Genomic DNA, 22,553 nt, shown 5'->3' on the forward strand with positions numbered 1-22,553 from the left:
AATTGAAAAATTCTCGCTGTAAGGAGCGATCCGCCTAGCCTGAACGCGTGGCGGTAAATGATCAATTTCTAGCCACGGCCAAAGGTGGCGATAGTGAGTTTGAACAGTTTAGAGGGCCTAATTTTTAATTTTATGACATTATATTATGGACAGATCAGTCAACCGTGCTGGAATGTAGTGTAGGCGGGATAAACACAATGACGAAAATGTAAGAAAGGTAGACTTTGGTCATTATTTTCACATGAATGCTTGAAAAAATTTGAGTGATATCATATTTTAATTTAATTGTTGATTTTTAAAGTGGCGCCAACATGAAGGCAGAAGCACACAAAGTTGTGGTAATTTAGTATTATTTTTGTTTTGTTCTGTGGAAATGGTAGACATTTAGAAAAAATAAATAGTTTAGCAACACACCAAGAATATTTAATTATTTTAATTTTATTAATGTTTAATATAGCATATTGTACATTTGCTAACAATCGCAGTAAGGGTTTTTGAGCTCGAAAAGTGTTATTTAACCCTTTCTTGTTTTTTTTTGCAAAAAAAAAATAGATTTCTTTGTTACAAACTTAGAGGAAAACTTGTTCATCAAGCTAGAAGAAAATGCATTTTGTACAAAAAGAATCAGTCACATTCGTTTATCCGATTTAAATGATTCACATAACGTACTTTTACGCAAAAATTGAACAATAATTTTAACGAAGCTAAATAGCAACGCACTTTACGTGTAAATTGTACTATAGACAAATGAGAATCATATTATGTACATCTTGGAATTTCAACCAATGCTTTCACTAATCCCTCCTCAACATTTCCATAGTTTTCAGGACAGAAGCCTCCAATTCTTTCTTTTTCTTCTCCGCCTCTTCCAACCCCAGCCGGACTGGTTCACTTTGTTCCCTGTACTTGGTAGCCTTTGCCATCAACTCCTGCAGCTCCGCCTCTTCCTTGTCTAGATCCTTTTGCAGCTTGTCCATCATGTTCATTTTGACGTCAATGTCTACGGCTACTTGTTGCTGAACGGCGGAAAGACCAGTTGGTCGCCTATTTTTAATTCAAATTTTATATAATATTTTTTAATTGTTTTAAAATACGTCATACCAGGCTTTATCAACGCCTTCACATTGGTTTTCTGAAATATCCTCCAGCTCTTTTAATTTCTGAGCGATGTTGTGCTCCTCGAGGAATCGCTGCATCCTTCTGCTGACGTCCGTGTTGAAGGACTTCATGAAGGCGTCATGAATTTTGTCCACGTACTGGGGGTGCGACTCGAAAGCAGGCCCATAGAGCTGTTTCAAGCACTCCTTGCTGAAAAATTAAATATTTTTTTAGTTGATGCAACAACTTTGGATTAAAGATACTTACTACTCATCAGAAAGCTTTTTATTCAGCGAGTCCAAGCAAGATTGGAAAAGCATCAGTCTTTTGCTCTCAGGAACGGGTGCAGTTTCAGCACTTTCCTTTGATGGGGCAGCAGTTGACGAAGTTGAAGCAGCTGCCTCTGCCATTTTTTACTCTAAAATATAATGTATGGTTAATTAAATTAAATTAAAATTATTCAAATATATGGTAATGACTCAATAAGCGTCCTCGCACATTTTGTCACTCAATTAGGGGCCACTTTTAATATAGCAAAAAAGATTTTGGCACCAGGGTGGAGTTGGATAATAAGTCACCAATTATTATTCGATTAAAACGCACATTTACATATTAACATGAAGAATCACATCTTTCGACAGTTAACAACTTCTCAGCCGAAAAGAAAGCTCCATTATAATATGTTATTCATATGAAGAAAAACAAAAGTGAGAGAATGGAGAGAACGAATTATTTTGTCATTTTTGCATTATTGATTTCGTTCTTAAGTAAAAAAATTAATATAATAAATCAGAGCAAGCTGCACGTTAACATAGCCTTATTTTTTATACTTTACCTGTTTAGTTCAAGTTGATGGGCAATCTATCAAACACAAGCAGTGAAAGTGAATCAGAAAACGAAAACAGATTGAAACAGATCAACACTTTCAACAGAAACAGAAACAGATGACCGAAAGAATCAGCGCGCCTTTTCTGACATTTCTCCTCTCACGGCTGCAAATTTTCCCCTCTCTTCTTTCTGCAGAGGATCTCTCGTAGCTATCACGTTGCCTCTTGCGAGACCTCTTGTGGCAATTTAAAACACTAACACAGCTGCTTTCCCCTTCCATCCTACACCCACCGCTGCTTCACATTCACACACTCAGCTGGCTTTTCTACCTGTTACAAAGTGAGCCAAGTTGCTGGTTCGTCTTGTATCTTGTTTACCTAATACGAAAATCAATTTTCTTTATCAAATACACTGTGACCTTATCTTATATAGTTTGGAATCGATTCTTACATCAGAAATGAAGCTCGGCGACGTGTTTCCTGATTTCGAAGCTGAAACCAGCGACGGGAAAATCAAATTTTGGGAATGGTCCAAAGACTCGTAAGTTATAACATACAATTTTCAAGCATGAAAAAGTATAATTTCTTGTCTGTGACAGTTGGAGCATAATATTTTCGCACCCTGCTGATTACACGCCAGTTTGCACCACTGAGCTGGCAAGAGTGGCAAAGCTAGCCGGGGATTTTGCTAAGAGAAACATTAAAGTGATCGCTCTGTCCATTGATTCCGTCGATTCCCACGTAGGATGGATAAAGGCAAGTAGTGCTCAAATTTTTCCGTGGCATAATGACTGACATATTCATTTTAAACATTTTACAGGACATAAAAAAATACAGCGGAATGCAAGAGTCGGACAAGTTTCCGTACCCAATCATCGCGGACCAAGACCGATCGCTGGCCACGCAGTTTGGGATGTTGGACCCAAATGAAATCTCAGGCAAAACTGGCCTTCCTCTGACGGCCAGGGCAGTATTTGTCATCGACCCTAGCCACAAGTTGCGCCTGTCGCTGCTCTACCCTGCCACCACTGGCCGCTCGTTTGAGTAAATTAGTTTTTAAAATTTTAAACGAAAGGGTTATTAACATAATTTGTTTCTCAGTGAGATCCTGCGTGCTGTAGATTCCCTATTGCTAACCGAGGAGTTCAAGGTTGCAACACCAGCGGATTGGAAGGTAATCTTCTGTTTCATGGCAGATCAGGGTGGAAAAAACATGCTTAAATATAATTAAAATGGAAAAATCGTTAGAATAAAGTGCTCCAAAGTTAAAAATCACTTTAAATCTAAATTATTTTTAACTTTGGAGAACTATATTCTAACGATTTTTCCATTTTAATTATATTTTTTAAGATAAAGGGAGTGTATTATTTATATATAGTAATTTCTTAATTAATTTTCTTATGATGTGAAACTTTTGCTTGAAAAAATAATTTGGGAAAATGTATAGAATTAAATAAAATACAACCTTGTAGGTTGGAGACAAGTGCATGGTTCAGCCAAGCGTCCCAGATTCTGCCCTTCCTGAAATGTTCCCAAAAGGCGTGGAGAAAGTTGAAGTGCCGTCTGGCAAAGGCTACATTCGAATGACTCCTCAGCCGAATGTGGATTAAATTTGTATAATCTCCCCGCACAATCAAGATTGTAGCACTTCTTGCATTACTTAAATATTATATTTTTGTTGGTTTCAGAGTATTAAAAGGCATACTTGTGTTTTTTGCACACGGTATGAATGCATTTTTATTCATTATTCAATACTTTTTGGTGAAAGTCTGCTACCGTTCACCTACAAATGTCAACAGGCAATATTATTGCAGTGTTTCCATCCTCGAAGCATTCTAAAAATATTTGATTTCCGTTCATCTCATTTTAATCTTTCTGTACATCTGCATACCGTCAGCGAGTAGACCTTAACCTTACGATTTCTCCAATTGGTTTTCTTCAATAAAGGCCAAAATCAGAGAAATTGTGAATTGAGCTTTTCATGTATTGTGAAATTAAACACACCAGAACACGGACAATGAGGAACACAATTCATGGTGACTTGCATTCTAGCAAAAGCATTTCTGTTTTGGCAAGAAGTGATTTTTTTGCTTGCTTTTCTCAGAAATAAATGTCTTCGCTGGTACTTTCGTGCAAGGATTAGCCAACCTCCGTTCCCCATATTTTTTTATGGAAACTTGTTTGTCTAAAAGGAGGCAGCAACGTTGGCAAACGTCACAAGCACATTTAAATCTCGCGTGCTGAGTGCAGTAAATAAAAAAAAAAATTATTGTAAAGATGAACGACGAAAGGGCATTAAATTATAACAGAAAATTTTACAAAGTTGGAGCAGAGTCGTAAATTTAATATCTAACAAGAGGCGTCACATGTCGAAAATCCTAATTCTTGTTCGTGTGAAATGCACCTTAGTGAAATTATGAAATTAAATTTACTGAATGGCTCAAGGTAACTCTTATTGTTAGGATTCAAAATGAATTTCAAACAGCGATGGAAATTTTTCGATTTGACGATTTAAGCAATTTTAAAATACAGTATTCTCTCAATTTAGCAGAAATTATTTGGTTCAATTAGTATTATCGTTTTGTGGTTTATATTTTGACGTTCCAGAAAAAATTAAATATTTCCCACATGGGTTTTTCTAGGCTTTGTAAGTTTTAATGGTTAACCGCAGAGCAAAAGCTATGAACTTTCTCTGAAAGCTGATTAAATGTCCTGTTTTTACATAATGCAGACCAAAACTTAATTGCAGAGCTTTTGTTCCAAAAAATATGATAATTAAAATGGAGTAAAAAAATTTTCTAGTATTTTTCTAAACGACCAAAACGGAGCTACATAACCTGGTTTGAATGAGAACTAATGGTTTCTAAAATCGATTTTGAATTATTTCCAATGCTAAATCCCATGAAGGTTTTTTAACCTTTCGAGCTGCATAACCCGCAAACTTCGTCAAATAAAAAATATCTCTCATTGGTTAGATAATATTATAATAAAATTGCTAAAATTATACAATTTTAATAATTTCGCTAACTACAAAAGCGTTGAATCCAAAGAGTTTCCTAGTCAGCTCTGCGTGGATTGTGGATTTACTCCAGGTGGATTGTTAAATATAATTGTTTTTCGCTGATTTAGAAGTTTTGCAGCTAGTATGCTGTCTAACAATTTTTTTGTGTCTGTTTTGGAGGTAAGTTCAACTTGCGAGGGACTGACACAGCCGCTGTACAGCACATTATGTGTGTTACTTGATTATTTATTCCTTTAAAAATTTCATCTTTAGCAAATCCATTAGATAAATTTAATTTTCATAAAATTCCCTGCGTGTGCATTTCTTTCTTTTTCATTTATCAATTAAAAAACAAACAGTGGGTGTGAAAACTGGAAATTCGACAGAAGTGCGGTTACATTCTGCAATTATTGTTCTTATTAATTATTCGCGTTCAATTCAACTACAGAGCGAGTTGCCACACTTCAGTCTTGGCATCAAAATTGCACCAACGCAAACAGTAAAGTTTGTGTCGATGCAACCACACATTGTGCAATCAGCAACTTCATTTATAATTTAAAATTAAGGTTTCGGAACTAAACACGTGACTCCACTCCTGTGCTAATTATTCAGCAGGTTACAAGATACGAGAAGGTTACATCATTCACTAGAACATTTTCCCATATTAAAAATCTGACAGTTGAGGCAGGTTTAATTTTCAATACACTTTTTCAGGGCATGATTGGTCACAAATCTAAATTCGGCTTTCGCGATTTAAACGTTTACAGGTTGCACGAGCTCTTAAAATTAATAGTACAATCCATCGTTACGTGGGTTACACATGAAATATAATTAGTTGAGACTCATCCACAAGATGATTTTATTTAATAATATAATATTAAAAAGCGAAATGAAACTCATCCATCCACGATGCCACGTGTGCCAATCTCGACTTTTTGTACCAGCAAGTACAGTGTGTGTGTGTGTATGTGCAATGATTTTCTCGTGCTTTCATCACAAACCCTTTCCTTTCAGAGATTGAAACAACAGCAGACGAGCCGTGTGCTTCTCTCTCGCCTTTCGGTTTTTTAGCCCCGCCAAATCCAAGCACAGCCTGTATTTGGACAAAAGTTATTGTTGGTTCGCACAACAGACAACCCCGCGCTCACGTATATAAAATGGGGAAAAAAATCAATTTTGTTGACAGGGGTTCCATTTTTCGCTGTTTGCTGACCCAAATCCAGTGAAGCGCACAAAACTGATCGTATATTTTTCATTTGTGCTCTATTCAGGACAGGAGCTCGGGTCGTGCGGGCAAATGCCTTTTATTTCTTTCTCGATCTCTCTATTTCGGTTTTCCGCTAAAGCTAGGAAATGCATTTCGAGCAGCCAGCTGCGTTGCGCATGCATTTCGATCTACGCAGTACACACGTCGTTCGATTTTTATAAAGCTATAATTTTAGTGAACAGCATTTTTTCTGCAGACTATAAATTGTAGATAAGCGAGTTTCAGACTATCTTATTAATCAGCTTTTTTATATTGCAACTCGGCAAAACGAGAAAAAACAAACACGCGTTTCTCTTTGGGCTGGAACCTTCATCGTGCTCCACTTCAAGCGTTAATAATGTATATAATCTCCGCTGCGAGTTATCACAAAATTGCAAAATGCGCAATTTAATAAAGCCGAGTATCCGCAGCCCAAAGGTAAAAATTAAGAGTTTGATTATGTGAGTACTTTCAGCTATAACAATTAAACTCTGCGAATATAATATATCAAATATATATAATATACCCCAAGTAGCACAAAATATAATTTTGGTAACTATTCAAATCAATCATTTCAGTTAGGTTAGTCAATTGCTGAAACGTCGTGTTAAAATTTCTTTTCGTGGCTGATTTCAGCTTCTTAGAAGCTCTCAATTTTCAATAACACTAGAACAAAGCTAGCTCCATTTTCTGATTTTAAAGCTTTGAAACACTCACAAAAAGAAATCTCATCACAATTTTAAAGCTGCTTAATTTTTCATAAACAATTCAGTTCTATATTCTATTAACGAGATTATTTTAAAAATCCTGATTTTTAATGTATATATATCTTGTGCTACGAGAGACTGAATGAATACATAGTTTGAATTTGACCCAAGTTATTAGAAATGTGTACAATATAAATACTGCTTTTTCACGCACACAAGTTTATATGATTGAAAGGTACAAAAGTGTCAACCAGCAATATTTGGTTTTTGTCAAAGCGGGCGAACGTGAACGGCGAACGTGTTTAATTTCTCGGAATCTCATGCCAAAAGCAGAGTGTGTTGCATAAAAGCGAGATGCCTCTCTCTCATCTGTCTGTAATTAAACTTTCACGAGCGTTTTCAAGAAGACACGGCACCGCGGGGATTATTCCGCGCCTCAGAACGAGCCATTAAAATTGCTTGTTTAACAGGCTCCTCTGACCCGACTATTATTTTTTGCCGCTTGTGCAAACTTATATAAGCTCGAACATGATGGTGCTTTCGAGAGGCGCAGCTTAGTCGTTTCCAAGGAACTATATAGGTGAGAAAGGGGAAAACTGTTGCTTTTCTGATGGGTTTCGTCAAGGTTTTTTTCTTTCAAACGGCAAATTTTGCTTTTGAGAAAATCTCTTGGAACGATAAATTGTTCCAAGCTGAAAATTAATTTCTAATGGAAATTTTGCTGCACCAGGAAGAATGAAAACATAATTTTCATATCTTCGTGTCTGAGAAAATATAGATAAGAACCAAATAACAGTTACTAAAAATTCTTCACTTATTTGTCCTTGTAGTTTAAACTTGCGACAAAATTAGTGTGATATGTCTGTCTAAGGCTGTGAAATTTGGACTTACCGATTTTTCATTTTCAATCTTCCTCAGTCGGCACGGGAAGAACAAAATTAGTATAATATATTTTTAAATTATAGCTACGCATAGTGTTGTGAATTTTAGCCGAATTTTGAATTAACAGACTACATCTGCTCTTGTTTTTTATTAAAAGCAGCGGGGTCCAGATTCTTGCGACGCGCAGTAATGGCGTCCGTTGGAGTATGGCGCGGTCACGTGAAAATGCGCGAAAAGAGCCAAGTTTTGGTCAATATTGTGACGAATAATTTGCGCTACTTGTACAAATTGTGTCTTTTGGATCGTAAAAACAAACTCTTGACACTCGTACGGCAATCCAAAGAGAGCTCTTTGTTTCCCACATTCAGACGTCGGCCATCTTGGATCTGCGCAGTGCGAACCAATTTTGTCGCACATCTGGCCCCCGCTGATTAAAAGATTGTTTACTTTTACTGTTATAAAAGTTAATTTTCGCCAAATGTAATTCTAAAACTAAATAACTACATGGGCAATTTAAACCTAAAATTTTGTTTTAATGCTGGGATCAAAATAAGGTTTTGGCAAGCACGAAAACAGTTTGAAATTGTTTCAAATTAATTGAAATTACTTAATTATTTCTCGCACAAACCAGAAATAGAAGTAAAATGCCTAGCGATTTCATTGAATCAAATTTTTTGGAAGTAAATTAATAATAGTCAGTTTTAGATAGTTAAAACAACATAATATTTTCTCATATATCAGATACTTATTTACGCTAACAACGATAATCTATAAAGAAATATGAAGCCTGAAAATATGAATAAGGCAATAACAAAAAATCGATTTTTTTATATTAAATTTGTCCTTTGCTGGAACGGAGAAGACTATTTCCTGAATAAATAAATAATCTAAACTTCACAGCCCGCTTGATGTGTGTCAGAAAAGTTAAAATCTACTGTAATCTTGACGAATTCATCAATAATCAAGTTTTCATTATTTAATCCCCGCCAATTTAAAACACTTAATTGAGCAATGATTATAATTATCCTTGAAATGCGTCCGTGCCAGCTCGACAATAATTTCATCGACACGCGTTCGCCGTTCAAAATTCATGCCGCGGAAAGGGAGGCGAGAAGGAAGGCTAGGAGCGCCTGACGCGCGGCCTGGGGGTGCTCGGCGGTGTGACGACGAAGTCAGGGTTGAGGGACTGCAGGGACGGGCCGCCCCTGAGCGAGTCGGCGCGCGCCACCAGCGACTGCGTGGAGGCCATGTGCCGCAGCGGCCGCGCCGGGTTGCCGAAGCGGTTGCCCGTCGGCACCGGGCCGCCGTTGCTGAACGAGCCGACGCGGTGGAGCCCGCCCGACGGCCCCGGCCCAGGCTCCGACGTCGACGGCCCGTCGTCCTGCAGCTGCGACAGGTCGACCCGCGAGTTGCAGCGCGACGCCGGCGCCGAGCACGGCGTCACGAACCGGTGCCGCCCCGCCGACGGAGTGGCTGGAAGCATTCGGGGCGACGAGTTGCCGGACGGTGGCGGCGTCTTCAACGACGCCTTTCGACGTGGAGACCTGCCAAAACACCAATTCAGATTTAAACAAAAAAAAATAATATTCTAAACAGCAACGATATGTTCATTCAATCAAAATAAATTTAATATACCTGCCCTCGCATTTAACAATATTATCTAAATTTCTCAAATTTACTTATATTATTGATAAGCATGCCATGGAAGTGTTGATTTTCTAAATATCGTGAAGAATATTAGTCGAACTTTATTTTAATTGCTTAAAGACCGTCTTTGACGAAGTTTCTGAGCACACCAATCGATGCTTGAGGTTGAATTATATAGGTAAAGTGGGTATTTTTCTGACCAAAACGTGCGGCGCGACGTTAGAACGATTTTCCCGCCAAAACAATATGAACGTTTATGCGAGGACTGCGCATGCGTCATAGCTGGCACACGCTAACCTCCGTGACGCCTCTCCTCGGCCACACCAGCTCTGACGCATGCGCAGTTCTCACATAAACGTTCATATTGTTTTGGCGGGAAAATAGTTCGCACGTCGTGCTTTCCCTAATTCGACCTCAAGAATCGATTGGTGTGCTCAGAAACTTCGTCAAAGACGGTCTTTAACTGAAATAAGTGTCATTCCATTAGAAGTTTAGGAAAGATAAATTTTACAAAAAGAGTTTTCTAGAAATTGGCTGGAAATGATATTCAATTTTGATGCTTGTTCTAAATTTTATTTATTAATGCGTGGTCAAGTTGACCTCGTGCACATGGCTAAGAATGGATAAGATTTCATCGTTTTTTCATTCGTTTTTGCAGCTTTTTTACTAGTTTTTTGCCCTATTGGCTATTTAGTTGTAAAAAAATTAAATAAAAGTGAGATCAGAAAAGGATTATAGGGAAATGAGAAAACTGCTAATATGGTGAAGAAGAATAGAGAGAGAGAAAAGTTTCTGAAGTAGCGAATTTGAGTGTGATTGAATGCGGTGCAGTGTCGACGGGGAATTAAAATAGACGTAGTAATTTAAAGAGAAATACTGCAAAAGCCTGGAAATTCTTGTTGCCAATACAGTTGAAGCCAAAATTGACCAAAGTAGCACTGTAAAGTTTTTTTTTAGAAAAGTGGCTGCAAAGTTAGCATGCTTTTCAAACAGTGAGGACTGTCTCCTGCTTACTTGAAATCCTATTTTATTTCACTACAAAGGGTTTCCCTAAAAGGTTTCGTCCACTGTTGGACAGATCTCGACGAGAGGAATCGAAATCAGCCACGAAAATGTGGTCAAGCGCTGGAAATTTAGGAGAAAATTTGAATTTTTACTGTAGCAAAGATCCTTTTTTATTGTTCCAAATTATTTATCAATCAACTGGTTAATCTGGTTTTCAATTGGCACCCTGTATGAATCTATTTTACTTAGTAAGTGAATGAAGGCGAAGAAATTTCGCTCTTATGGATTTTTTTCCAATATCAAAATTATAAATTAAAATAAATTATTTCACCAAAGACAAATAAGAAAATTTAATGCAATATTTTTTTAAATAACTTGGCACGTTCATTCCACAATGTGATCTTTTTCAAAATACTGATAATATTTAATATATTAACTACTTGGTAACGATAAACTGTTATCTTCCAATCCACGGATATTTCCTGGAATAACACCCTCTGAATAATATGGGGAGCTGAATATAACATAATAATGGAGTATTTAACCGATACGTGCCTTTATTACGGTGTTAATCTTGTTGTGCAAGCGCATTAACCGGCGCTGCGAAAGAGATAACAACGACGTGCCTGCCGCGCAATAATTATTTCGCGCGCGGAGACGCATTTAATGCAAATGCTGGCGAGTGCATGGCATGTGTTTGCTTTTGTGAGGGAATTATGCATGCGCTCACCTCTTGGAGGCGACCCTGCACGTTCCAGTCGGGCACACTTGGCCTAGGGAGCATCTGCCCTCGCAAAGATCCCTCGAGATTATCATGCTCTGATAGTTCAACAACATTCTTTGGCACTGGGCCTGGTCCGACGGCGCCAGCGCCAAACTCGGGAATCGCTCTTGCAGTCTCCGGCGCTCCTGGAAATTGAATTGAAAGTGAAGTGCATTATGCTCTTCCTGATTTTGTTAAGTGTGTTGGTATGGATTTCCGATGCATCCAAAGCACTTTAGCTGCTCTGCAGGATATTAATGATATGGATTTCTGCGGAAATGTGATGGAGTTGGAGGGCAAGGTGTTTCTTGTGAATGATGCAATTCAAGGATATATAAAATAAAATTTATTTTAATAGATTTGGAATATTCTGGTCATTCTTAAATGGTTATTGAAATAATTCTCTGCAGGATCATTTTGATTTAAAATTTCCTTGATTGGATATTATATTATTTTTGCACTCTTGACAAAAAGCAATATTTCCATGATATTTTTATGTTAAAAATTGATAAAAAAAATATATTTTGTAATTTTTCCATATTATCTTTTATGATTTTTTTTATAATCTAAGAAATGAACAGCTGGAACTAGTAGGTAAATTAAATACTGGCGTTGTTTCATCAGACTAATTCTGGTTTTAAAAACAGAAAATATAAAATAAATGCAATTTAATTTCGCCAGTTGCATAAGCCCTTAGTGTCTGAAGCCGCCAACAGCTGGCGCTACCAAATACTTTCGTAATTAATTTGTTTTTAAGGCAATTCAACTGCGATTTCAGACTCAATTCTCTCACTGTGGATTATCTACTTAATATGCTTTATTTTGACGTGCTGAAAACCAAAATCAGTCCAGCCATTCGCCGTAGAAACGTTTGAAAAGATTTTGTATTTAAAAAAAATAGCTTTTCACGATTCTACGGCGATTGGCTTAACCGATTTTGATTTTCAGAACGTCAAAAGAAAGCATATTAAGTGAATAATGCACAGTAGCAGGATAGAGTCTGAAATCACAGCGGAAGTGCCTCAAAATTAAATTTATGACGAAATTATACGGTGGTGCCATCTGTTGGCTGCTTCGAAAACTAGGTATATTAACGGTATTTACTCATAGATATTATTCAAATTTTTAGACATAAATTCAATTTAATAACTGTCGTGCTGTATTAAAATAACCAAATATTTGGAGCTTTGAAATAATTTTTAACGATTTTCTGCCTCCCACATTTATTATAATTATTATTACCTCAACCAACTTGAAAGCTTCAAACTCGTCTAGCTGCCTTTGGAAGCCGAGGTTGGGGTTGGCCACCGCCCTGCCGACTTTGACCACCTTGAGCGCCTCCTTCCAGCCCAAATTTGTGACGGACATGATGTAGGCGACCGCAACCGTCACGCTGCGCGACATCCCGGCAAGGCTGTGTGTCGGCGAGAACAAGTATAGTTATTGAACATGCCCTCCGCGTACCGCGTACACGCGTCCAGAAAGAAAGAACACACAAGCGAGCATAAAACACGATGACTCAACTATATAGAGACACACAGACACGCGTGCTACTGCGGGGTAAAGGAATTAAAACACGCACGCAACGGGCTAATTTTATTAAAGGTGTGAGCCGGGTTTTAGTGCGAGAAGCGGTTCAAACCAACTGCTGCGTCTAGTTTTTTTCGCACATGCGTGATTCCAGAGAAATTTGACCCCTCACATTAATTTGACAAGTCAAATAAATTAAATAGCTGGATAATTGGGAATTTAATATGTTATTCCAGCGGCTAATTTAAGATCGTAGATGGAAATGGTGAATTTTATACAGTTATTTTTGGACAGTTTTCTGGTTTTAGCATCTTTTACTCGAACATAAAGCTAAAAATATATGCAATTTACCACTAAACCGACTTTTAGTATGCTTGAAAATATTTTCCAGACTGAAAAACTACCAAATAAGAGGTTTTATGAAATTCCCACCCGTTATAATTTTAAAATTTGGAGAAATTCTTTCCCTTTTGGGCACAATATTTTCAACAGCTCATTTTTTAGCCGATTCAAAATTTTTTGGAAAAATTAAAAATAATGTAGAGCTAACTCAGACATTTTTTGCAAGGTTTCTTTCCTCCACTTTGCTCATATTAATTTTTATAAATCTTTCCGAGAAAAAATATTAAAAATAAATTCGTCCTGGTCCCGGCCAAATTGCGCAACGTTCAACAAACACCCAAATTTTCACTGTCGAATTGATTGTTGCCCTTTTCTTGCAACAAGGAAATTATCGTTTGGTTGTTGAAAGTTGCGCAATTTTCCGGGACCAGGACGAAATAGTTTATCGACGGAAATTCCCAAGATGATGAAATTAGTTCTTCCACTTTTCCTTTCAATCCATTAAGATAATGAGAATCGACAAACTGTCAAATTAGCCTTGTTTAAATCAATTTAGTGCTCAAGTTCAAGGTTTTGTGTAATAAATCGAATGTCCTGTACACATCATAAAATTGCCAAAATTTGTATAACTGAATCTTCCAAAATAACACTGATGAGAATAGAAATTATCTGTCTCATGTAAAATTTAAGTAGAAAAGGGATCAAGTTTGCGTGGGATCACAGTTGAATAATAAAAAATAAGCAAATTTGCGTTAGCTAAAAGCTGAAGAGACGGACGGATTAGATACCAGTGAATGAGGACGCTGCCGCCCCTGAGACGAGCCGCGTGAATGAAGTCATTACACAAAGGAAAGAATTGGGACAGATTCTGGCCCGGCGAGTCCGAGGCCAGCACACAGAGGTAGTGTTTGTCCTGAAGTCAGACATCACATGAAAACGATCAAGAGACGCATTCTCGTCGGGGAGTTAGAGAAATATAGGGGTGAAAAATACCGGAACGGGGTGCTTACTGGATGAAGCTTGCGAGCCGCGTCGTGGATCGCGACTATGTGCGTGATTTCAAACCTTTCTAGTTGAGCGGCGTCCTTTGAGTCCCGGTAGTTGCCCACGTACAGTCCGGGAAGGACCTGAAACAAGCCGAGAACCTTTTTAAAATAAATTAAAATAACTGAATTGAGGAATGGAATTTTTCGCCAAGGTGAATTGTCGTAAGAGGAAATTTTTAATCACGGGGTGATGCAAGTGGCGGGGTTGTCAACATTTTGTAATTCGTTTCTCTTTCATTTACATTCGCTGTTTTCGACATTCTGATCTACAGCAGCAAATGGTTTTGAATTTTATTTTGGACGTATTAATTTTTTATGAAACCTGCGGGGCCAAAACAGCTTCTAGCAATTTTTGACAACGATTCTAATGCATGTCTCCTAAGCACGGAAATAGTTACATTAATTGGTTTAAGTTAAAATAAATCTAATTATAAAAAAGAGGTAAATTACAAGCTCATTTTTAAGTTCTGAAATGTACAAAGCGTAAATAAATTTCTGATTTGAAAAATTAACGAATAAATTAATTTATATTTTGACAATATCAACAAACAATAAAATATTGGTCTCAAAATTAAGCTCCTGTTGGTTAACTTGAATTAATAATTTGGCATTTTAAAACTAAAAGAGGTCAGTAGAAGTGTAGAAAACTCAGCAAATTATATTGCCAATTCGACGCTTTATACCAATTTATCCTGCTTATTCGATTTAAGCGTGAAAATCGTTTTTGTTCTCAAATATTATCGTAAAACTGATCCCGGCTGTGCTGCAAAACGGAGGGGACTGAATATTCATGACGCGAAATTTCGTCATAACTCGGAGCGAACGTCACACGTTCCCAGAATACTAAATGCAAAGCTGTCTAAAAATATTGCACATCAAGGAAAAGCCATCGTGGTCCATATCGTTAGTGCTTTTCCAAGAACGTCTGATTTCAGCATTAAAAGCGCGGCGAGTGTTTAGTCAATCTGCTAAACATGCAATCTCTAGGCGTGGCGAAATAGCCGAAATAACGCTTTTGTTTATGTCCTCTACGGAATTGCCGTTCAATATGCAATCTAAAAATCATTTTCGGGAGCTTGGAAATTTTCGCCTGCCTTGCCTGTTGAGGGATTTTTTTTTAAATTAATAAAAAAGCACAATAAATTCATTAGAAATAATCTTAGTATGCTTTTAGACAGAGATAAATCAAGAAATAAAGTTTTTAAAGCTCTTTATTTCTAGATGAGCCCAAATGAAATTAAATTTCCCCTCTTTTATAAATTAGAACAAAAAGAGTCGTGAATCAAAGTGATACCATCTCGGCGAATTAAGTTGCGTTTCAGCTAATTCTCGACTGAGAAGAACATTAAGAAGTTTTTCATTAGAGGGAAAGAGCCGGGCGGGCGGATCGATGCAAAAGTTTTAAGTTCACACTGCAAACTGAGTGAGCGTTGTTGTTGTTGTTGTTGTTGTACACGGAGCGAGCGTTTGCGTATAAATGAGCTGGCGCCACGCCATTGTCATTAAATCGCAGAGAGTGGCCAAAGTTTGCAAGCGCAAATATGCCATCGGGCTGGTGCGAAGCGGCGATAAAAGCGGCTAAATTGCGAGATGAATAAAGCACAAGCTCACGGATTGCACACGTACTTTGGTCGCCTCCCTCGGCAGCACCATGCCATGCGTCCTGTCCAGCGAGCTGCGGCCTGTCTCGTCACCTGTGCAGCCGGCGACTGCCAGTGAAAGCGAGAGCTGGGGTGCAATGCATGGGGTGTGCGCAAACAGGCAAGGGAAGGGAGGCCAACACACACACACATGCACAGCCCTTTTCTTTTTGTCTAGTACCTTGCCGTGCAATTTTCAAAGCTCAGAATGCGCATTAGCCTTCAATTTCATGTATTTTCCGAGCTCGAAATGCATGTTTTGCGTCTTGGTAATTTTATTTTCAATCAATAAAGGTTTTAAAATTAGATACTAGAAATATTATTCCATAAAGACTAGATCTAAATTTCACAGAAAGATAATAGACTGACCTAAATTTTGAATTACAGCCCAAAAACCCTACAATAATTTCCAAGAGTTTGATTTTTTAATAAAAGAAAATCAAATTGCAAATAAAAACATTTTCTGCCTTTGTGCAGAGGACATTCTTTTCGTTGTGGATTTTAACCGGTCATCGACGAAATGGCTTATTGTTTTTACAAGAAGGAAAATCAATTAATCTTGAGCCGAAATCATATTTTTCAGTAAACTTTTTAAGTGAGATTATTAAATTAGCTAGAATTATAACCTTATCGTGTGGGACTTTAAATAAAAGAGCTTATTGTTGTCTTAATAATAATTTTATTATACGTAAAACATAAAATGTTTGAATTTTAAATTTTAGTATTAGTTAAATATTTAGTTGAATTCATTTTCTATTAATTTTATTTTAAATATACACTTTTATTCATCAATGAAATATTTTTTACGCTTCCAATTATCCCATAACGTTTATTTACCTGGTCGTTTACGACAGAAATAAACATGAGAGCAATATTCTAATAGACTAACCTTAGCCGTTAAACATCATATTCAATTTAGGCATTTAAGATGAGAAATGTATATGTAACTTCTTATACTAAATATAAAATTTTGACACTGCCCTCAATTGCAGTTTGATCCGAATTTAGCCGGGGCGAAAGGGTAGCCTACGTCGCATTTATGAGTTTAAAAATAAAACAACCGGCGTAATCACCTTTTGCCGCAGAAGCGAATCAATATAGAAAATAACCGCGGCGGCGTGTGCTGATAAAAAACAGGCACGCCGTGGCACAAAGATATTATTTTCCGTGTGCGCTGTTTATATGTACTTTCCAGGCCGGCTCAGCAGGCCATGCAGAGAAGCGCGAATTTCGCGTCGGAGGCGGCAGGGGTATGGGGTGTGCGTCCGTGCGCTGCTGCTTTTGTTTCGCAGTTCGCGCCGCGACCGGTGCTGCAGGCTGATTGCGATCAACAAGTGCGTCGCTCATGCATATTCAGCCGACACAGAATTTGCACTTTTCCAATGACCCGTCAAATATCATTATGCTGCTCAACTGATAAAAGCAGACGAGTGGTTGTACGCTGATTTTCTGAAGCTGAATAAAATGTAAATGATCTGCTGCTAGCCTAAATTTTATCGGGGATGAATTTATACGACTTATACAGGTGATATTCTAAAGGGTATGTATATTTTAGGTTAGAATTATTTTCAATACACCAGTTTGTGTTCAAATCCACCAATAGATGGCGCCACCTTTTACTTTAGTAGTAAAATTAATTTTCAGGCACTTCCGCTGTGATTTCAGACTCAATCCTGCTACACTGTGCATTCTTCACTTAATATTTTTTCTTTTGACTTGCTGAAAATCAAAGTCTGTTCAGCCAATCGCCGTAGAATCGTGAAAAACTATTTTTAGAAATATTAAATCTTTTCAAACGTTTCTACAGCGAATGGCTGGACTGATTTTGGTTCTCAGAACGTCAAATGAAAGAATTTTAAGTGGAGAATGCATAGTGGCAGGATTGAGTCTGAAATCGCGGCGGAAGTGCATTAAAATTAAATTAATTACGAAAGTTTTTATGCAAAAGGACCAACCATTTTCGAACTTTAATTCTCAAAAGAGTTGCTTTCTATTAATTCACTTTAAAGGGTTCGTATTTTTCTTTTTGTATGTTTTTTATTTTTATTTCGGGAATACGCGAGGCGACAGGTTGGAAATTCTGTTTATCGACATAAAAGAAACAGAAAGAATATTTCAAGCGTCGTCCAGGCAGGGCCCCTGCAAAATTCGATGCTTATGCAATTTGCTGCGCATTGTGGATATGCGGGTTGCCTAGTTTCTATTATTTGTCATAGTCCATCTGATACATATTATAGAGCACTGCATTAATTATGTTCGCATATCAAAAGGTATTATTTCAAGAATTTACTCTAATTTATTAAAAAAATCAAACGAAGAGAAATTGTCACATAGGAGGATGGGGGGATACTCAAAATTAGATGTTGCCTAGCTGGCAATTTAACTCAGCGGGAGCCAGATGTGTTCGCACTGCGCAGATCCAAGATGGCGTCTGAATGTGGGAAACTAAAAGCTCTCTTTGGATTGCCGTACGAGTGTCAAGAGTTTGTTTTTACGATCCAACAGACAGAATTAGTACAAATAATGCACATTATGTCAAAATATTGACACGAACACTTGCTTCTTTTCGCGCATTTTCACGTGACCGTTTTTTCGCGCCATAATCTACTGGACACCATATCTGCGCGTCGCACGAATCTGATTTAACTCGACTTATATTTTAGGAAATTTTAACAATAATTGCTAAAAAAAGAATATACGGCCAAAATTTGTATAATGTAAAACATTATTTACTTTATCTTTAGATTTATTTATTTAAAAAATATTTTCAGACTTAAAATTACAAAAAAAAGTATTATTACTGGCTTAAATTTTTGTTTTCCTTTTTTCCTGTTTTTTTTTAAATGTCCCTTAAAACGTCATATGAATGTCCTTCCACAGAAAATTATAAATATTAGACCGCCTATATACTAAAAACCCAGATATATAAATTAATAATTCATTGAGTATATCGGTTAATTTCATTTAAATGTAATCTTAACATGATAAAATTCATAATTTTATATTTAAAATCATTAATTTTACTTCCGATCAGTTTGGGAAAGCTTCGGAGCGTGCATTTGGCGTCCACTTTGCGCCTCTCTACGCGTGCGGCTCGCCTTAAGTGACGAGGGAGCGTGTGTCCGTCGCGCACGACACAGCAGTACCTCACTTGGGCCCGAAAGGCGGTAATGCTGGGCGAAATGTGAACACACAGTATAGCCGTAATGGCCGAGGGCGTTCGAACGCAAGTGGTTCGTTCAACCCGCGCGGCGCACGCCACGTCTTTTACGGCGCGCGTGCTGCTTGCTGCGGTTGCCTACACGACGCTGTGTTTTGCGCCGAATAGCGCGCGACTAGCGGCCAGCGGCTAATTAGGCCCACCGAGCGCCACGCGTGCCCCATATGGCGAGCACGATGATGATGATGTTAATTAAATTTTGATTATTCTGGCTAACGAAACGCCGGGGCTGGTTCTAATCAACACACTAAGCGATGCTCTAATTGAATTTGATGGACTGGCACCAGGCAATTAAGGAGAAGTGAAAGAGAAACAGTGGAAACCAATTTTCTTGTGTACAAAATAAGACTAAAAAAGTAGTAAAAAATAATTTAAATGTCGTCTCTACTCTGCAGTACTATTTTTCTTAAATTTGATGATTAAGCCTGTGTTCGTATTTATTCCTTTGTCTTAAAAATTACTTTTAAATGCAAAGAGTTATAATTTTAAAATATATGAAACAACAGAAATTCATTAAAAAGAGTGGCATTTTGAGCTTACGAATTTTTGTTTAGCAAGTTTAATCACAAGGAGGGTAAATGGCAGGGTTGATGAGATTGTGGCTCAGCAATGAGTCAAGTTGCAGCTTAATCAGTGGCATAAGGTTTATTTTGGAGATACAAGTACTGCTAATCAAAGGCCTGCGGGGCTAACAATAAAATAACTTCAATCCAATGTGTGGCTTATTGCTGCTTTATTATTATTATTTATTATATTAGACACCAACGGTGTACAACACAGAGTACATTATATAACGATATTATTTAACTGCAATTTCTTATATTTAGCAGCTTGAAATAAGGTAGTTGTATTATTGCTGCTTTACTTCGATAAAAACGATACAAATAACGGAAACCTGGCTAGTTCAGCGAAGAAATCAATAAATAAAATGCACGAGTATCGAGCAAAACAAAATTCAATTAGAGTACAGGCAGGAACTTTGTCCTAAATTCTTGTCTTTTTAACTTTTGTGAACAATAAAAAATATTATAATATTTAGTGAAATAAATTAAATTAAAGCTAATTTAAGTTGTGATTTTCTTTGATTTAGAACAACTTGCTGATTGAATGTTTAGTGTAAAAACGGTCGTAATTTAAAAATATTTAAAGCTTCGTAATTTAAAAATATTTAAAGCTGCACTACACTAATTATTTTTAAAGCGTTGTCTAATTCATCCATAAATATCTAGTTTTTACATTTTCATTTAGATTACAAATATTAACTTTTCAACAAGCAAAAATTCAACTTTTAAGTTGAGAGCTTAAAAAAGATTATAGAAATAAATATTGCATAACTTTAGATAAAATGTGACTTGGGAATTTTAGTCGTACGACTGTACATTTTGAACAATTAGTTCTGTATATTATATGGTAAATGTCAACAACTAGAACCAACTATTAGGTCTAAAACCAATTAAATCGCCAAAATGTGGACAAATATTGCATACATTTCAAAGAATTTGCTTTGAAGTCTAGATTTTCAATCTCTAAAAATTTATTTGCTTATAAATCAAAGAAATTCTACTTTCCATTTCTTTTTAGTGGCCTGAGAAGGGCTCAAGAATCAAAAACTCGAGGTACTCATATTTTGAGTTGTTTAAAAATGCACGTGTCAGCTCAATTTTCGTCCCAAAATACTCAATCGACTCAAAAATCAGGAAACATCACCAGAAAAACAACATACATTGAACTAAATAGACATTGTAAAGTCTAAGATTCTCAAAGTTTTTATAATTTTGAACATTTTGCACGTGTTTGTGTTTTGGTGTCGCGTTTATTTTAAATAAATTGCGCATTATATTTTATGCGACTCATTTTTACATGAATCTTCTTGTTATTTATAAATTTACAAAGATATGACTGTATATTTACTGTTGCCATTTACGAAATTAGGAAAAGAAATGTCTGGCCAGCTGACTAAATTCCTCAAGTCCATTTCTCAGTCGAGCCACTTTATCCTGACCTTTATTTTCAGCAGAAAAAGGCAAATATTATTAAAATCGATTTACGACGCGTTTCCAGCAGCTCATCCACCAGCTTGGCCGACTTCGTGTGGCTAGCCTCACACCAGCTTAAAATTCTGGTTAGACGGAGCGCAGATTTAAATTTAAATCGGCCACCCGGGGGTTGAAGCTGCACCGAGAGAGGAGAGTTAATAATTAAACAAGTTTAAGAGCCATTCCTAAACGACAGGGGGAAAAAAGAGACGAGCTGGCAGCTATAGTTTGGCGTAGAAAAGGGCAGTCGTCGCGGTGTGTGTGTCGAAAGCGTCCCGAGTGGCCATTGTATGCATGTTTACATCTATTAAGAAGTGTGTGTGTGTGTGCAGGCTGGGCCCCCGGCGGAAAATTAGCATCAAAGCAAGTAGTGTCGCGCGGGGGCTGGGCGCGCAATCGGGCTGTGTGTGCGAGCCACGCGATCGATCGGCACACGGAGGACAGGGCGCGACCCTTACCTTGTTCATGCCATTGCCCATGGCCGCAGGTTGGACACAGCCTGCCGAGGGTGCTCCTACATCGTCGGTGAGGCAGCAGCCAGCGCGGCCGCCAAGGGCACCACCGAGCGCAGCACTCACTCGGCCCCACCAACCGACCGACAGAACGACCGACCGACCACCCTTTATTGATCTCACACGCGATATATTCGCCGGCGTTGTGAGTGAGAGCGTGAGATCTCCTCCACCCGCATCGCAATGCACGCGGCCTCCTCTGTTGTCTCTGCCAGGAAATAAAACAAACGCCCGCATACCTTTCCTCTCGCGCCGATTTCTGCATTTTTTTTTGCTTCCACCACAAGGGATATGGATGGCTATTTTCTTTTATGGCTGCTCGCCGACCCGAGTGCCGCATGAATTTTTTAATTTTTATGTGCACAAGCCAGCCGGTCGCTCGCTCGCTCCGACACCGACGTGTGCAATACTCTGAGAAATTGATTTTCCCGCTCGTTTACTAAGTAAGCTGCACTCCGATCCGTGCACCGTGCAATATCTTAGTTCAGCTCGGATGATCTTTTTTTGCAGTGGAAATCCCTGCAACTGACTTTCATCATAAAATATTCTCGCTACAGATGATTGAAACAGAGCTTAACGCGATAATTTGCTATTTTTTATATTCAAGTAAATTAATTCTTTAAAAAATACTATTTTCTTGTAATATACATTCTAATTAATGTCTGTAAATTCCCTCGTTGAGATTTATTCCAGACTTCTTGCAATAAATTCAATATTTGAATATAAAATTATTATGGTCCATTTTACAAATTTATTAATTTTCAGGTAACAGGTCTTATTGTTAGATAATATATGTACATTATTTATAATGATTTTCTGCCCCCAACAAAAATTCATCTGCATAATAATAAACCTTCCTCATGAATAGGAGTTTGCGTCATATGCGTGCTTCTAATTGCTATGAAATTAACCACCCACCAATTTCGGTAATTGAACTATAACATAATAGCACGTGTTTTTTGACTTCTTGGCAATCTCTTGTGGAGTTTGCGCTCTTCCAAGCCGATTCGAAGAAGTTTCCTCTGCGCCCGCAGGGCTGCGATGTGTGCAG

General features: G+C 37.6%; 3 protein-coding genes across 4 annotated transcripts; 1 reads left to right on the top strand and 2 right to left on the bottom strand.

Annotated features, from left to right (window-relative positions):
* Nucleotides 1-431: 431 nt before the first annotated feature.
* On the bottom strand, nt 432-2,063 carry LOC135945712 (uncharacterized). The gene is made up of 4 exons (XM_065493553.1): nt 1,934-2,063; nt 1,366-1,516; nt 1,102-1,308; nt 432-1,044 (listed from the first exon to the last, which is right to left on the bottom strand). The coding sequence occupies exons 2-4, from the start codon at nt 1,506-1,508 to the stop codon at nt 795-797; spliced, it is 600 nt and encodes a 199-aa protein (XP_065349625.1). The 5' UTR covers nt 1,509-1,516; nt 1,934-2,063; the 3' UTR covers nt 432-794.
* Nucleotides 2,064-2,222: 159 nt separating this feature from the next.
* Nucleotides 2,223-3,649, top strand: LOC135945275 (peroxiredoxin-6-like). The gene is made up of 6 exons (XM_065492858.1): nt 2,223-2,281; nt 2,359-2,466; nt 2,525-2,681; nt 2,746-2,969; nt 3,027-3,099; nt 3,398-3,649. Exons 2-6 carry the CDS (start codon nt 2,384-2,386, stop codon nt 3,533-3,535), a joined length of 675 nt encoding a protein of 224 aa, XP_065348930.1. The 5' UTR covers nt 2,223-2,281; nt 2,359-2,383; the 3' UTR covers nt 3,536-3,649.
* Nucleotides 3,631-21,641, bottom strand: LOC135945274 (dual specificity protein phosphatase 15). Of its 2 annotated transcripts, none has more exons than XM_065492857.1 (6): nt 21,449-21,641; nt 14,059-14,175; nt 13,837-13,961; nt 12,419-12,590; nt 11,144-11,322; nt 3,631-9,305 (listed from the first exon to the last, which is right to left on the bottom strand). In XM_065492857.1, exons 1-6 carry the CDS (start codon nt 21,467-21,469, stop codon nt 8,882-8,884), a joined length of 1,038 nt encoding a protein of 345 aa, XP_065348929.1. In that variant the 5' UTR covers nt 21,470-21,641; the 3' UTR covers nt 3,631-8,881. The 2 variants fall into 2 exon arrangements, with proteins under 2 accessions (XP_065348929.1, XP_065348927.1); XM_065492855.1 differs by lacking the exon at nt 21,449-21,641 and adding an exon at nt 15,721-15,793.
* Nucleotides 21,642-22,553: the final 912 nt, after the last annotated feature.

Source organism: Cloeon dipterum, chromosome X, assembly GCF_949628265.1.
Source record: "Cloeon dipterum chromosome X, ieCloDipt1.1, whole genome shotgun sequence".
NCBI classification, from domain to species: Eukaryota; Metazoa; Arthropoda; class Insecta; order Ephemeroptera; family Baetidae; genus Cloeon; species Cloeon dipterum.